General features: G+C 53.1%; 1 protein-coding gene across 1 annotated transcript in view; it reads left to right on the forward strand.

Annotated features, from left to right (window-relative positions):
- LOC117426818 (unconventional myosin-XVIIIb-like) overlaps positions 1–15,034 on the forward strand; it is a gene marked incomplete at its 5' end in the record, with an annotated part of 38,295 nt that overhangs the window by 5,915 nt on the left and 17,346 nt on the right. The window contains 24 exons of the mRNA XM_058995622.1: positions 904–1,047; positions 1,341–1,820; positions 1,983–2,043; positions 2,284–2,396; positions 2,623–2,787; positions 2,941–3,142; positions 3,359–3,501; positions 3,751–3,851; positions 4,445–4,508; positions 5,378–5,522; positions 7,780–7,956; positions 8,098–8,188; positions 8,338–8,530; positions 8,845–8,925; positions 9,115–9,262; positions 9,605–9,764; positions 10,051–10,234; positions 10,418–10,592; positions 10,892–11,001; positions 11,190–11,255; positions 11,826–11,954; positions 12,478–12,621; positions 13,757–13,846; positions 14,456–14,575. Of these exons, the coding sequence (XP_058851605.1) occupies positions 904–1,047; positions 1,341–1,820; positions 1,983–2,043; positions 2,284–2,396; positions 2,623–2,787; positions 2,941–3,142; positions 3,359–3,501; positions 3,751–3,851; positions 4,445–4,508; positions 5,378–5,522; positions 7,780–7,956; positions 8,098–8,188; positions 8,338–8,530; positions 8,845–8,925; positions 9,115–9,262; positions 9,605–9,764; positions 10,051–10,234; positions 10,418–10,592; positions 10,892–11,001; positions 11,190–11,255; positions 11,826–11,954; positions 12,478–12,621; positions 13,757–13,846; positions 14,456–14,575 (3,486 nt within the window). The remainder of the gene's footprint in view (positions 1–903; positions 1,048–1,340; positions 1,821–1,982; positions 2,044–2,283; positions 2,397–2,622; positions 2,788–2,940; positions 3,143–3,358; positions 3,502–3,750; positions 3,852–4,444; positions 4,509–5,377; positions 5,523–7,779; positions 7,957–8,097; positions 8,189–8,337; positions 8,531–8,844; positions 8,926–9,114; positions 9,263–9,604; positions 9,765–10,050; positions 10,235–10,417; positions 10,593–10,891; positions 11,002–11,189; positions 11,256–11,825; positions 11,955–12,477; positions 12,622–13,756; positions 13,847–14,455; positions 14,576–15,034) is intronic.

Here is a 15,034-nt window from a genome sequence, read left to right on the forward strand (position 1 = left end):
AGAGATGACAGTCTGTTTAAGGTTTAACTCTGGGCCAGGTAAAGGGGGCTGCATATCGCACACTAGCTAGAGATGACAGTCGGTCCTGCTCCAGTTTCCTCATCTCTTGATCGTTATTTTCAAGCAGCGGGAGCTCGTCTAGCAAGCTTGCTGAGCTGCAGGTAAGCAGGATGTCAGAGTGCTGCTTGGATTTCTCTCCGAAACGTAAAGCCAGGTGTTGCTGTTCCTCTTCTCGGCTGGGTGAGATCGGCGGCTGTCATTACCAGTACCTTCTATTGCTCTGGGGGTGTCTGTGTGCCTCTAACATTACAGCTTGTATCTCATCTCCAATTCTAAGATCTCAAGTGGCTGATCTCATATCATCAGTGGAATGCAATAGCTTGATCCTGCATGTTTAGTGCCTCCCTGAAATTACTGGAGAGACAGTCAAGCTTGGAACTAGCTCATGAGTCACACTCTGTGCAGCCGTATGTGTTTACAAACTCTAATTACACAACCTCTATTGCAATCCAGAGATAATTAGGAACACATTCGGTTGTAATAAACCTGAGCGGTTGCCTGAGAGGTTTCCTGAGAAGCTGCCAGGGCATGGCGCACGCTGGTGTGAGGGAGACTGTGCTGAAGGTGTGTGCTCTGTCTATCAAAACGTGCAGAACTGCAGCCAAAGTGTAGCAAAGAGATGCAAGCATCAGCTGGGTCCAGCTGCACTCTGGAACTGCCTCGCATCCCTTCCTAATACCAGGCACACCTTCAGGTCTGCTTGTACAAGACTAGACTATCTTGTGCAAACAGGTTTCGTGACCCTGGTTTTTCCCATTGCTGGCTGTCTGGACCAGTTGGTCAGCATGGCTCTCCTCACTGGTTGCGCCGCATACTGACCTGCTCCCCCGCTTGTACAAACAGATCAAGGAGGAAGACAAAGCCCCTCCGCCCCCCGTCCCACCCCCGCCTCTCTCCGTTGTGCCAGGGGGCTTCATCAAGCAACTGGTCCGTGAGACTGAGAAGGAGGCCAAGAAGAAGGAGCCCGAAATCAAGGAGGAGAAGCCTGTGAGTGAGACAGAGGAGTAACGACCTGCTAGTAACAATCTATTACTGTGCTATTAACAAGGGCAGGGGGTTTATTACACTGAGATCACTGACATGATGCCACACTGCTGATCATATTGAGGGGGGAGGGGGGTCCTTCTTGACTTTTTCCCTGCTCTTTTGTAACTTATATAGAGTAATAAAGTGTGTTTGTTTGGGGTCTATCTCTAGTGCAAAGGGCCAGTCACGAAGCTCTTTGTGGTGCGTGAAAGGCGCTATATAACATTTCCGAGGGGTTTGCATCTCTCTTGCAGCAGCCCAGCAAGCTCAGTGACAACCTGGTGCTCCCCTTCCTGCTTCCTGAAGAGGAGAACACGCCCCCAGAGGCAGTGATGGCCAGCCAAGCCGCGCTATTGGTCAACGGTCTCCACGGTGAGACAGAAGGAAAAGGCCGTCCTGCCGCGGTTGCTAGGAAACCCTCGAGGAGGCTGATGTCACCAGAGCCAGGAGGGAAGGTGTCTCACTCTGCTACTAACGGAGTCGCACAGCAACAGGAACTTGGGCCACACAAACAGGAAGAGGAAGTAGCCACGGAAACCAAACCGGAAGGTTCCCGCTCTCGTTCGAGGCGTGAGGATCCTTCAGCAGGGAAAACAGAGAAACGAGAGGAAGAGGAGAGAGGGGAAGAATCAGAAGAGAAAGAAAGAGAGAGAGACCATGTGAAGAACGCAGCAGAAGAGCAGGTGGGAGAAGAGAGAGATGGAGCTGTGGAGGGCAGATTGGAATCAGAGCAGGTGAGCCCAGGAGGAAATCGGACATCTTGTATTAAATGTGTGGAAGGATGTTACTGTATAGCATCTCACACTGGACCCTATTCTCAAATCATGAATCTTCCCTGATCTGCTGTGTGGGTGTGCCAGGCTCTTAGCACTGACGTCTGCTTCTCTTCCTCACAGAAAGACGTGTGGTACGAGGCAGGCAAGGTGTGGTATGTGCAGAAGGATGGATTCTCTCTGGGTAGGTGTTCCATATTGGAGGGGGAGGGAGGAGGAGGGGAGGGGAACCTCTCTCTCACACACTCTCTGATTCACTATCTGATCCATTTGGCTTCACAGTCAGATTATTCTGTTGTAAGCATGTTGAAGTAACCTCTAAATTGCATGTAAATAGTGATATACGCATTCCAATAAGAATTGCTTCCCTGACTGGATGAATGGCTGAGTGAGTGTTGACTCTCTGTGTTGTTTTGGGGTGCAGCGACGGAGCTGAAGCCGGACGAAGGGACCCCCGATCTCCCCGAGGGGACAGCCAGGATTCGGCTGGACAGCGATGGGACCGTGGTGGAGGTGGAGGAGGACAAGATTGAGCGGGTGAGTTAGGGGTTGGGGTTAGTGACGGGATTAGTGTTATGGTTTTGAATTACTGATGGCCTCTCTCTCCCATTCTCCTTCTCATTCTTAACCTCCTCTCCCCTGTCTCCTCACCTCTCTCCTGTCTCTCCTCTCCTCCTGTCCTCACCTCTCTCCTTTCCTCCTCTCTGCTCACTTCTCCTCTCCTCCTCTCTCTGGTCTCCGCTCTCTTCTCGGCTCTCGGCAGACGAACCCCCCCGGTCTGGAGCTGGCGGAGGACCTGTCTCAGCTGGTCAGTGTGAACGAGTCGAGCGTCCTGCACACGCTGCAGAGCCGCTACCAGGCGCAGCTGCACCACACGCTGGCGGGGCACAACCTCCTCTCAGTGCGGCCTGATGCAGCCGCGGGGAAGGTGAGTAACACAGGGAGAGAGAGAGACTCACACACACCGACGCACTGAAACACTCAGAGCTTCAATCAGACAGCATCCAGAATCACTATTGAAAACCCTTATAGAAATGAGGCACCCTTATGGCCATCTAACGGCTGTGTTCCTGTGTTGTAGGCAGGGAGGGGAAAGAAGACAGGCACGGTGCCCCCTCTCATCCAATCCATGGCACAGCGGGTGTACTGGAGCATGGTGACGGAGCGGCGGGACCAGACCATCGTACCCCTGGGCCGCAGCGGAGCCGGCAAGACCACCAGCTGCCAGGCTGTCCTGGAGCAGCTAGTGAGCAAAGCGGGCTGCGTGGACTCCACCGTGACAGGTAGGGGGCGCTGTGGGTTTGGAGTTAGAGCAAGTGTTAGAGCGAGTGTTAGGGTTGGGGTTAGGGTTAGACTGACTTTGCAGTCTGCGCTGATCTCCCCATTCTGATTATTAAATATGGTTCTGTGAAACAGGCAGAAAGAAGACAGCTCCCCATTAGCAGCCTGCTGAGTGACAGAAGTGCCGTCTCAAACTGGATTATTTTTGTCTTTTTCAGTGGAGAAGATCCAGGCCATCTTCACAGTCCTGCAGTCGGTCGGCTCAGTGACCACGCAGCACAACAGCGGCTCCACGCGCTTCTCCATGGTGCTGTCGCTGGACTTCAGCCACGCCGGCAAAGTGGCGGCCGCACACCTGCAGGTATGGAGCAGGGCCAGGACTGGTTCATTCCAGCCAGGTTCACTTCTAATGGCAGCGTCGTCACATTGTGCTGCCCATATCATAGCACCATGGCCACTGTAGTGCCCTGCCAGTCAGTGTGCATTGCCGTTGAAGATCGTCTGGGAAGGGGAAGCAGCGTCAGCATCTTAAGTAACCTAATAAAACGGTGTAAAAATGCCTCCTTCAATATGGTGACACACAGGCTTTCTGTTCTGGGGTGTTTTCCAGACCATGCTGCTGGAGCGCACCCGTGTCTGCCAGCACCCGGAGGATGAGAGCAGCTTCAACGTGTTTGCACAGATGCTGGCGGGACTCAGCACGGACCTCAGGTATCACTGGAGACTCCCACAGGGTCCACTAATCTAATACTGTGCGTACTGTAGAAGCTTAACACTGAGCCCAGAAGTTACAGGCTGCTTCCAGCAGAGGACGATGGATGCCTACAGATTGCCCTGGCTGTCTGTTCATTCTCTGAAGATGCTGTGATCTAGACGTGTGTGCAAAGCGAGGGTAACAGCAAGAAGTGTGTGTGTACTGGGTGTGTACTGGGTGTGTACTGAGTGTATACTGGGTGTGTACTGGGTGGTTGTTTGAGGTGCTGAGAATGAAGGCAGTGAGGCTGTGCTCTGATCTCTGATGTCTCTTGGCCTCTCTGTCCTCCCTTCATCTCCCTCTCCTTCTCCCTCTCTTACCTCCTTTTCCCCTCTCCTCCTCCCCATCTCTATTTCTCCCTGTCTCCCTCCCCTTCTTCCTCACTCTCTCCCTTTCCCTCCATCTCTCTCTCTCTCTCCCTCTTCACTCCTTCTCCTCCTCTCCCTCTCTATTTCTCCATCTCCCTCCCCTTTCTTCTTCACTCTCTCCCTTTCCCTCCATCTCTCTCTCTCTCTCCCTCTTCACTCCTCCTCCTCTCCCTCTCTCTCAGGACGGAGCTACACTTGCACCAGATGTCAGAGAGCAGCTTGTTTGGAATCCTGCCACCAACGAAGGTAAAGAAACAGACTTCTGACGAACCACCTCTCCTCTTCCCACAGTCTCTCAATTAGGTGCACAGAGAGCCTGCTGTCCTTCAGAGAGTAGAAATACCTTCGCTCAACGAAACGCCTTCTTCTAAGTGAAAGCGCTCTTCCTTTAAAGAAATGAATGTAAGGATTTGGTAAATCCTTCAAAGGCAGGTTGAAGACTTTGTGAAATCCCGTGGCCCCAGCCCCTTTTCCCCTAACCGGGGGCACAGCAGGCAGAGTTGTACTCCTTTATTTAGTTGGTTAGTTTGCAGTGGAACACCCACGCCACTCTGCTTGCTGTATGCATAGCCAGAGAGGCCCCCAGACCAGCTGTTAGATTGACTGGCGCTCGCCCTCTGCCTCCTCACTGCAAAAGGAAAGCGTGCTGCAGGAAAGCGAGGGGATAACGCAGTACAGCAGGGAGGTTCATTAATGAATTCAGAGGCAGTGTAACTACCTCTCCTCCTGTTACTCAGATTCACATGAAACTGGCTGCTATGTGACTGTGCCTCTGCATACCGTGGTGCTGCAGAAACTCTGATTCACTTCACTTACTGAACGGCATTATTCATTTTTTACACCTTTATTCTAAAAAAGCAATGACGGCACGGTAAGACCTTTACAGCAAGCTGTCACTTGTTCCATTTCTGTGTCTTGAGATATGTATTATTCTAGTCTAAAATCCAGGGTTAGGGGCCGCTCCGCCATCAGTTCTGACTGTATGCCCTCCGTGTGTTGCCCCTAACCATGTATTTCAGACCCCTCGGATCTCAGTTTTTAAACTGGGGTGGCTGGTTCTGTTGGTATCACTGTGTTTGTATCGTATTGTTTTATTGTGTTGCTCTCTTTGTTAGCCTGAAGAGAAACAGAAAGCCTCTGTGGCGTTCGGAAGGCTGGTGGCTGCCATGGAAACGCTGGGATTCACAGCCAATGAGCAGAGAGCAATCTGGCACGTGCTAGCCGGAATATACCACCTGGGAGCAGCGGGGGTCTGCAAAGGTAGGAACAGCCAGGGTTAAAGGGAAAGAGGTGGCATGTACAGGGTCTTGGAAGCCCTTACAGGGCAGAGGCATATGTGGTTATACAGCTTTTAACCTCATCTCAACAACATGGGTCACAGTCCACAGTAGCAGAGCATCACACAACACTGTCCATACATAAGCCTTCCGAATCTTACTAGAAACAGTAAGATTGCAGTGCAGTGATTATATTATAAGCTGGAGCCAGTCCGCTGCAGTGTGCCTCGTGATCCGAAGCCGAGCGCCTCTCCTGCAGTTCTGAGGAGAGGGAAGGAGAGTCTGGAAACAGAGCTGCTGCTCCCCACCCCAATAACACCAAGCTAAAACTCTGTCACAAACGCATACTGCAGTCTCTCCCTCCCTTCCGCTCTCTCGACCTATCTCCGTTATTCCCAGGTCTCCTCTTTCTCTCTGTCTATCTCCCTCATTCTCTCTCTCTCTCTCTCAATACCTCTTCTCCATTCTTTCTCTTTCCCGGTCCCTTTCTGTCTCTCCTCCTCATGTTCCAGGTAGCTCAGAGTAATTGCTTCCTGGACTCCAAATTGCTCTGTGCCGGTGCTGTGACTGCACTGGAGTAGAGATTCCCCTGCGGTCAAATCCAGCTATCTCTCACACATCATATTTATTAACAAGGTCAGCTTGCAGGCGCCAAGTCAATTACTTAATTCATAATAAACTGTCTGGAAAGCAGTGGGCTATTCCTCCTGGGTCAGCTTAGGCTGTGGAGTGGAGTGCAATGGAGAAGGAGAGGAGACGTGGCTAAAATCATTTCCCTTTTAAGGGGGCATTAGCTGTGCCGCTCCTGCGGGTTAGGGAGGCAAAACCAGCAGGGACTGTTTTTCCTCATCGCGCTACAGCGAACCCTGCTGGCCAGGCACACAGTGAGCTCAGGTGGACACCTGCAGGGCTGGCCTTTGTCCTCCAGAGACCGGTAGCTCGCTGATCTCCGCTCTCGAGTTCCTGGGTGTAAAAGAAGCAGCTGGCTCAGTCTTGAGATCGGAGGACGCCCGCTGAACCTGCAGCTCTCCTGAGCAGCTGTGTGGAGAATCGCTGCAGCGAGGGGGCAGGGTAATTAGACATTCTAAATCTGGTGTAAAATAATGATAATAATAAAAAGAAGCTACATGTCCGAGTGCAGCGTTTCTGAGAGACGTCACGTCTGTGTAGCTGGTGTGACCTCAGACACTGCACAGACTCACGTGGACAGGCGGCTCTGGAAAGCCTGATTCCACATGATTACACAAAGCAGCACGGCGTACAATTCAGGAAGCTGGCCTCGGAAAGCTTGGCTCAGTGCCTTCAGCACCGGAGGGGACAGCATCACTTCCAATCTCACTGGCTCTCTTCACTTTTTAGTTTTTTGCAGTTTGGATACAGGGCCATGAGATTAGAGTTGACATTTCTGTAACAAAGGGAATTTAAACTATAAAATAAAGTGTTGAGTGCATTGCTGTGGTTGCCTGTGTGTTTGCTCAGCTGTCATGGGGACAGTCCTAGAATACAGCCTTGGAGTCTGGCATGCCTCGGCCCTGAGTTCAATCAAAACCCTCTTGAAACGGGACATGAATACGATCGGGGCTGGGCCAGCAATCACACCCATGCTAAATCTGGTTAACTGGTTCAGGTAAACTGGTTACCCTCCTGGGGTGCCTAATAATCAAACATACTTCTCTAAAAATCCCTCTCTCCCTCCCCCTCCTCCTCTCTTCCTCCCTCTCTCTCCCTTTCTCTAACTCCCCTCTCTCCCTCCCCCTCCTCCTCCCCTCCTCCCTCTCTGTCCCCTTCTCTAACTCCCCTCCTCCCCTCCTCTCTCTCTCCCCTTCTCTAACTCCCCTCTCTCCCTCCCCCTCCTCCTCTCTTTCTCCCTCTCTCTCTCTTTCTCTAACTCCCCTCTCTCTCTCCCCCTCCTCTCCTCCTTCCTCCCTCTCTCTCCCTTTCTCTAACTCCCCTCTCTCCCTCCCCCTCCTCCTCCCCTCCTCCCTCTCTGTCCCCTTCTCTAACTCCCCTCCTCCCCTCCTCTCTCCCTCCCCTTCTCTAACTCCCCTCTCTCCCTCCCCCTCCTCTCCTCCTCTTTCCCTCCCCTTCTCTAACTCCCCTCTCTCCCTCCCCTCCTTCTCTCTTCCTCCCTGTGTCTCCCCTCTCTCCCTCCCCCTCCTCCCCTCCTCTCTCCCTCCCCTTCTCTAACTCCCCTCTCTCCCACCCCCTATTCCTCCCTCTCTTTCCCTCCCTGATGGCAGTGGGTAGGAAGCAGTTTCTGCGGTTCCAGTGTGCTCAGAATGCTGCGAGTGTGCTGGGCTGTGAGGGGGAGGAGCTGTCCACCGCCGTGTTCAAGCACCACCTGAAACACATCCTCCAGCAGGCCACCAGGGGCGCCGCGAGCAGACACAGCACTGAGAGCGGGGACGGCGCTGACGGTAAGCAGGGAGAGAGTGTGCGAGGGAGCGCAGGACTGTGTGTGTGAGTGTGGTAGAGGCTGCCTTTTCCATTGCTTGTGTCAGCAGTCTCCCCCTCGCTGGTATCTGCAGTGTCTCACTGGCTTGTCTCTGGTGCCCCAGGTCCCAAGCTGTCTGGAGTGGAGTGTGTGGAGGGCATGGCAGTCGGACTCTACGAGGAGCTTTTCACCACGGTGGTCTCCCTCATCAACAGGTAGGACAGGACTGGACCAACAGGACTGGGGTGGAGGGTAGCGGACTGCACCAATATGGTCAGCACGGGGGGGGATTTGAGGGGAGCAGACAGGACCAGTAGCAAGGCCGTGTTTGAAGCCTAGGGTTTTTCCTGTGTGCTATTTTCAGGTCGGTCTCCTCCAAGCAGCTCTCCCTGGCCTCCATCATGGTGGTGGATACGCCCGGCTTCCTGAACCCTCGCCACGGCAACAAGGAGCGTGCTGGAACCTTCGAGGAGCTGTGCCACAACTACGTGCAGGAGAGGCTGCAGGCCTTCTGCCATGAGGGGACCTTCAGCACCCCACTGCAGAGATACAGACAGGTGGGGAGAGGGGAGGGGAGGGGGGCTTCTGCCATGAGGGGACCTTCAGCACCCCACTGCAGAGATACAGACAGGTGGGGAGAGGGGAGGGGAGGGGAGGGGGGCTTCAGCACCCCACTGCAGAGATACAGACAGGTGGGGAGAGGGGAGGGGAGGGGAGGGGGGCTTCAGCACCCCACTGCAGAGATACAGACAGGTGGTGGTGGGTGAGGGGCTTCAGGTTTCAAAAGCTTTAAGATGAATGTGACCTGACATGTCCGGTCTGTCTCCCTCCCTCCCTCTCCCTCTCCTTGCCCCTACCTCTTATCCCCCAGGAGAATGTTCCAGTGCAGTTCGAGGAGCCAGAGAGCAGTCCAGCCAAAGTGGTTTCTGTGATCGACCAGACCTCGCTGCAGGTAGGGGATCCAAGCACAGCTATAGCGGAAGATCAAAGACAACAAACGGAAAAGGCAGATTTGAAAGGGTTGGAAAGGCATCTGCTCTGCGTTTCCAGTTAGGTGGCAGGATGCATTATATTTGTATGTGCGTGTGCAGATGTTTCTGACCCCTACCTCTTAACCCCTCTCCTCTGGCTCTCTCCCCAGGTGAAGGGCCCTGTGGCTGGGCAGGGGGATGAGCCTCGGGGGCTGCTCTGGGTGCTGGATGAGGAGGTTTTGACCCCGGGGTCCAGCGAGGCTGTTGTACTTGAACGACTTTGCAACTACTACCAGAGCCAGCCCAGCGACGATGAAAGTACGGACCAGCTGTCCGTCCGTCCGTCTGTCTGTCTGTCTGTCCGTCCGTCCCTCCGTCCGTCCCACTGTCTGTCTGTCTGCCTGTCTGTCTGTCCGTCCGTCCGTCCCTCTGTCTGTCTGTCTGTCTGTCTGTCTGTCTGTCTGCCTGTCTGTCTGTCCGTCCGTCCGTCCGTCCGTCCCTCTGTCTGTCTGTCTGTCTGTCTGTCTGTCTGTCTGTCTGTCTGTCTGTCTGTCCGTCCGTCCGTCTGTCTGTCTGTGTAACCGCTCATGTATTGGATCTACTCACTCGTCGTCCATGTAATTAAACTTGTCTAACCCCTTACCCCCCCACCTCTCTCAGCCCCCTGTGCAGTGCGTCGATGTGAGCAGCCCCTGCAGTGTGAGATCTCGCACCAGCTGGGCAGGGACCCCGTGCGCTACGATCTAAGTGGCTGGTTCAGCCGGGCCAAGCCCAACCTGTCTGCCCTCAACGCTGGACAGATCCTGCAGGAGTCCAGCCTGTGAGTTCCCCACTCCCTGGGGGTCCAGTCCAGTCCAGCCCAGTCCAGCCCAGTCCAGCATGCTCCTTGATTGTACAAATGATGGGTCAGTGCATCGGTGAAGTTCCTGGACTGGACTGACCTGGAAGAGCCACTTTTTGATATAATCAATACATCCTTCACTGCATCCTGTCATCCTTTGGCATGGAGGTTGCTGAACTCTTTCCTCTCTCTCTCCCTCCCATCTCCTCTCTTTATCCCCCCCCTCTCTCCTTGCTTTTCTCCCCTCTCTCCCCCTCTTCCCCAGTCCGATGGTTCGGTCCCTCTTCGCCCCGCGCTCCAAGGTCATGTCGGTGTGCCGCTCAGCTGGTGGTCTGGAGGGCAGTTCCCAGCAGGCTATGCAGCGGACGGGCTGCGTGAGAAAAACCTTCAGCAGTGGGCTGGCGTCCGTCAGGAGGAGATCACAGTGTGCCCTGGTCAAGCTGCAGGCGGTGAGGCAGGAAAGAGGGCAGGGGGCAGATAGATAAGAACTGGGGTATTCTATCTACCCCAGCTGAGCTTCCGGATTCGAGTCTTTGAACCTTGGCACGGCACTGTGTGAAGGTCTCAGTGACCATGGCAGGAGGGTCGGTTTCACTCTCTCACTTCTCTCTCTCTATCCCTCCCTCTCTCAGGACGCCCTGATAAACCTGATCAAGCGATCCCGCGCTGTGTACCTGCACTGCCTGCTGCCTCGCTCGGAGCTCGACGGAGTGGACTGGAAGGGTCCTCCTGTCCTGGAGGTGGCAGTGATGCGCACTCAGCTCCATGCGGCTCAGCTGCTCCAGGCTGTGCAGCTCTACAGGACTGGTGAGCCAGCGGGGTCACGCCGAGCAGAGCAGAGCACCTCGTGTATACGTTTCCCATAGTAGAAGCACAGCATAGTGTAATAAATCCGAATCAAAGCATGGTAAAGCATAGGTCAGCATTGTAAAGCCCAGAAGGGAAAATAAAAAAAATCATGGAAAGCCATGGTAAACTCTAGTTAATGCTAGTATAACCATGGCAAAAGCAAATTTACCATGCAAATGTAATGTGCTTAAACTTTATAAGTGACACTAGGACCAAATCACTGGAAGAGTGCAATGAAAACCTCCCTCTCTCTCCAGGGTACCCCGATCACATGGCGCTCAGTGATTTCCGACATCGCTTTCAGGCCCTCGCCCCGCCCATCATGAAGAAGTACGGCTCTGTGTTCATAAAGACGGACGAGAGGAAGGTAGGAGAGAAATACTGGGGGAGAGAGAGAGAGAAACAGCATGTTTCTCAATGAGCTCTTCACTGATGCCTTGTGAGTACAGACAGCCTACGCCTCTCCCCCCAGGCGATGGAGAATACCTCTGCTACAATGGGATGCTGTGAGGTGTAAAGTACAGATCCTAATCCTCTCTAATCCTCTCCCTGCAGGCTGTGCAGGAGCTGTTGACAGAGCTGGACCTCGAGAAGAAGAGCTTTGCGGTCGGCCTGAGTCAGGTGAGACTGAGAGACTGTGACGGACTAGGAGGCAGACAGGCAGGCAAGCAGGCAGACAGGCAGAGAGACAGACAGACAGAGAAACAGACAGAGAGACAGAGAGACAGACAGAGGGACAGACAGACAGAGAGACAGACAGACATACAAACAGACAGAGAAACAGACAGACAGACAGACAGAGAGACAGACAGAGGGACAGACAGACAGAGAGACAGACAGACAGAGAGACAGACAGAGAGACAGACAGACAGAGGGACAGACAGACAGAGAGACAGACAGACAGAGATACAGACAGAGAGACAGACAGACAGAGAGACAGACAGTGAGATATACAAACAGACAGACAGACTAAGAGACACAGACAGAAAAACAGACAGACAGACAGAGAGACAGACAGATGGATCCTGCCTTGCTCCTGAATGCAGGATTCCCTTTTCCTGTTCTTTTGATAGGCGTTGCTCCTGTCTCGCTCCTCTCCTCCCCTTGCCTTGCCCCTCTCTTGCTTCTCTGTTCCTCCTCTGCTCGTCTCACCCTGCTCTCTTCTTGGCTGTTCCTGTTCCACTCCTGCAGGTGTTTCTGAAGCGGGGAGTGCTGTCCACTCTGGAGCAGCAGCGGGAGAAGCTCGTCACACACATTCTGGTGTTGCTGCAGGCTGCCAGCCGCGGCCACCTCGCACGCCAGCACTACCGCCGCATGAAGGTCAGTCTACCCTCCCATCCTCTCCCCTGCCCCTAACCCCAAACCCCTGATCCCTACCCTCACCCCAAACCCTCGCCCTGCCAGCACTACCGCCGCATGAAGGTCAGTCTACCCTCCCATCCTCTCCACTGCCCCTGATCCCTACCCTCACCCCAGACAGCATCCTTTAAACCCTATAAACATGCAGATAGGCACAGGTGCTTGTGTAATGAGAGTGCACTTATACATAAGAGCATGGGCTGATGTGGGAATACTTTAGAGCTGAAGAGAAAACAGAAAGCGAAATCTATTAGAAATCAAATTCCAAGGCTTTAATGCTGTTTATAAACAGTTACCATGATGCTGCAGTTATAACAATTCAAATTACAATTACACCAGAAAGTCACAAAGAACTCTGCACATTAACATGTTTACTCTTGTTATAAATAACGGGTTGCACCACTGCACTTGTCATTGAGCCCAGGCGTGCTCCTGACCGGACGGTCGGCACGATTTCCTGACGGGTTTCCCTCCCTGTTTGCAGGTCCAGGAGCTGGCGATGCGCTGCATACAGAAGAATCTGCGCAAGCTGGCAGGGGTGCGGGGCTGGAGCTGGTGGAGACTGCTGTGCGGAGTGCGCCCCCTACTGGACATCAACATCGAGGACCACAAGTTCAGGGCCAAGGAGGTACGCTTCCTAACAGGGGCCTCGGAGATGCTCAGACAGGGGGCTCAGCCAGTCCCTGTCTGGAGGCTGGAATAAAACTCTCCCTGGGTTCAGTCACCGTGGCGATTCTGCCATCTGACTTACACTTCCAAAATACAAACAAACAGGAAATACTGAAAACAGTAAATTAGATTGTTCTGTTATTATATTATAATTAGATTGTTTTTAAGTGAATCCTTTTTTTTTTTTACTAGATTCAATTTTAAGTTTAGTTTCATGCAATCTCCCAGTCGTTGTCCCCCCCTCACCCCCCCTCTTCCCCCTCCTCCCCCCTCACCCCCCCTTCCCTCTCCTCCCCGCCCCCGAATATCTTTATATTTTCTGCTGCAGCCTTTTAGAAAGGGGGTCCTTACATATTAAACATCAGTACGTCTGCGGTTTACTGCCAGCATAGTCTGTCGGGGAATTCTCCAGTAATGAATCGTCAAAGCTTGAGCAGCCCGGGGAGCTGTGTATAATGAAAAGAGGAGGCATTCATCCCTCCTGAAAGCACCTTGGCTTCTTGGCTGCTCCACTCACATTGTGTCCCATGACGCTGCGAGTGAGAGAGGCAGGGCTGCGGAATCAGAAAGCTGGATGGAAGGGGCTGGGAAGGAGAAGCAGCAGTCTTCTCTCACTGTCTGTCTGTGCGCATGTGGATCGTTCCTTCGCAACGCTCTCCTCTCCCCTAAGAAGGACAGGGGGAGGGGGGGAGAAGTGGGACAGGTGAGCGGGGTGATGGTGGATGCAGACCTGCAGCAGAGATGCTCAAGGTTAGCGTAAGGCTGTGTCTGAGAAGCCATGCAGATGTGTCTGACAGGGTAGCAGGGAAGCACCGTGTGCTGGGGGAGTTCAGCTGACACACAGTGCTGATAGACCGAGCTGCACGGAAACAGACAGATTGCTGGAAAGAGCTTTTCATCAGCTTGTACTGGGCTTCATTTACAGCAGGGGGAGTGAATCTGTATCATAATTCAAATGTTCATGTTTTTTTATTAGCAATTTGTAATACTGCCCCCTTTTCCTGAGATGCTGCATCAGCATACAGGGTCGCAATGCAGAGCTGCTTTCCTGAAATGTCATTTCAGTGAAGCTGGGATTGCTTGTCTGTTGTTAGGATGAGATCACAGCGCTGAGAAGGAGGCTGGAGAAGTCAGAGAGAGATCGCAACGAGCTGAGACAGAGCGCCGATGCACTGGAGACAAAGGTACACTCCCTCCAACACAGCGCCGCCCTTCTGGACTGGGGGTGGCATTAGGTGTGAGAACCTTGTACAATTCACAGGGTGTCTATGAGATCCAGGTGACACTTTGCATAGCAGTGTAACCTGACTGGAGGGTCGGGTCACAAAACTATAGACAATGAGATTCCAGGACCCTGCACAAGTAAACAGACAGCTTAATATGGGAAGTGGCAGGGTTCCATTGCCACAGTAACTAAAGACAGATGGCACCCTTCAATTTCTCCAAACCAGCAGTACAGTCTCTTTAGAAAGGGCCCCAGCCCCACAAAGTATTGAGACAAGCCTGCTGGGGTGCAGCCAGCCTTGGAGTTTGCAGTGTGTAATGTGGAGAAGGCACAGTCACATGAGCGGTCAGGTGATCAGGTGTGAGATGGGGGTATCATAGAGAGTAGTAAACAAACAAGAAACGTATCCTGAAGAAATAGCACTCAGGTCCTATAAAACAAGTCAGAGACAGAGATGTCAGGATCTCCACAGCTCCTCACCCAGTGCTGCCGTGTCTCACAGAGACCCAGAGCTTGCCTGTTTCTACAGTGAGTTCCAGTGCTCCCCTGACCTCCTCTTCTCTCCCAGGTGACGGACCTGTCCTCTGAGCTCTCGGACGAGCGTTTCAAGGGTGAGGCGGTGTGTCAGGTCCTGGACAGCGAGAGAGCTGAGCGGCTGAGACTGAACCGGGAGGTCAAGGAGCTGCAGGTGAGCACAGACACACATACACACACGCGCACACACACCCACGCACACACACACACACACACACACACTGAGAGACACACACACACGCGCGCACACACACCCACGCACACACACACACTGAGAGACACGCACACACACACACACACACACACTGAGAGACCCCCACACACCCACACACTGAGAGACACACACACACACACACACGCAGACACACACACACACACACGCACACACACTGAGAGACACACGCACACACACACACGCAGACACACACACACTTGCGCACATGCATGTATATAAACACACACACACACAAGTCCATGTACACTCAGACAAACACGCATGTACATATTATTATTATTATTATTTGTTTATTTAGCAGATGCCTTTATCCAAGGTGACTTACAGAGACTAGGGTGTGTGAACTATGCATCAGCTGCAGAGTCACTTACAACTACA

Source organism: Acipenser ruthenus, chromosome 21 (genome assembly GCF_902713425.1).
Source record: "Acipenser ruthenus chromosome 21, fAciRut3.2 maternal haplotype, whole genome shotgun sequence".
Classification (NCBI taxonomy): Eukaryota; Metazoa; Chordata; class Actinopteri; order Acipenseriformes; family Acipenseridae; genus Acipenser; species Acipenser ruthenus.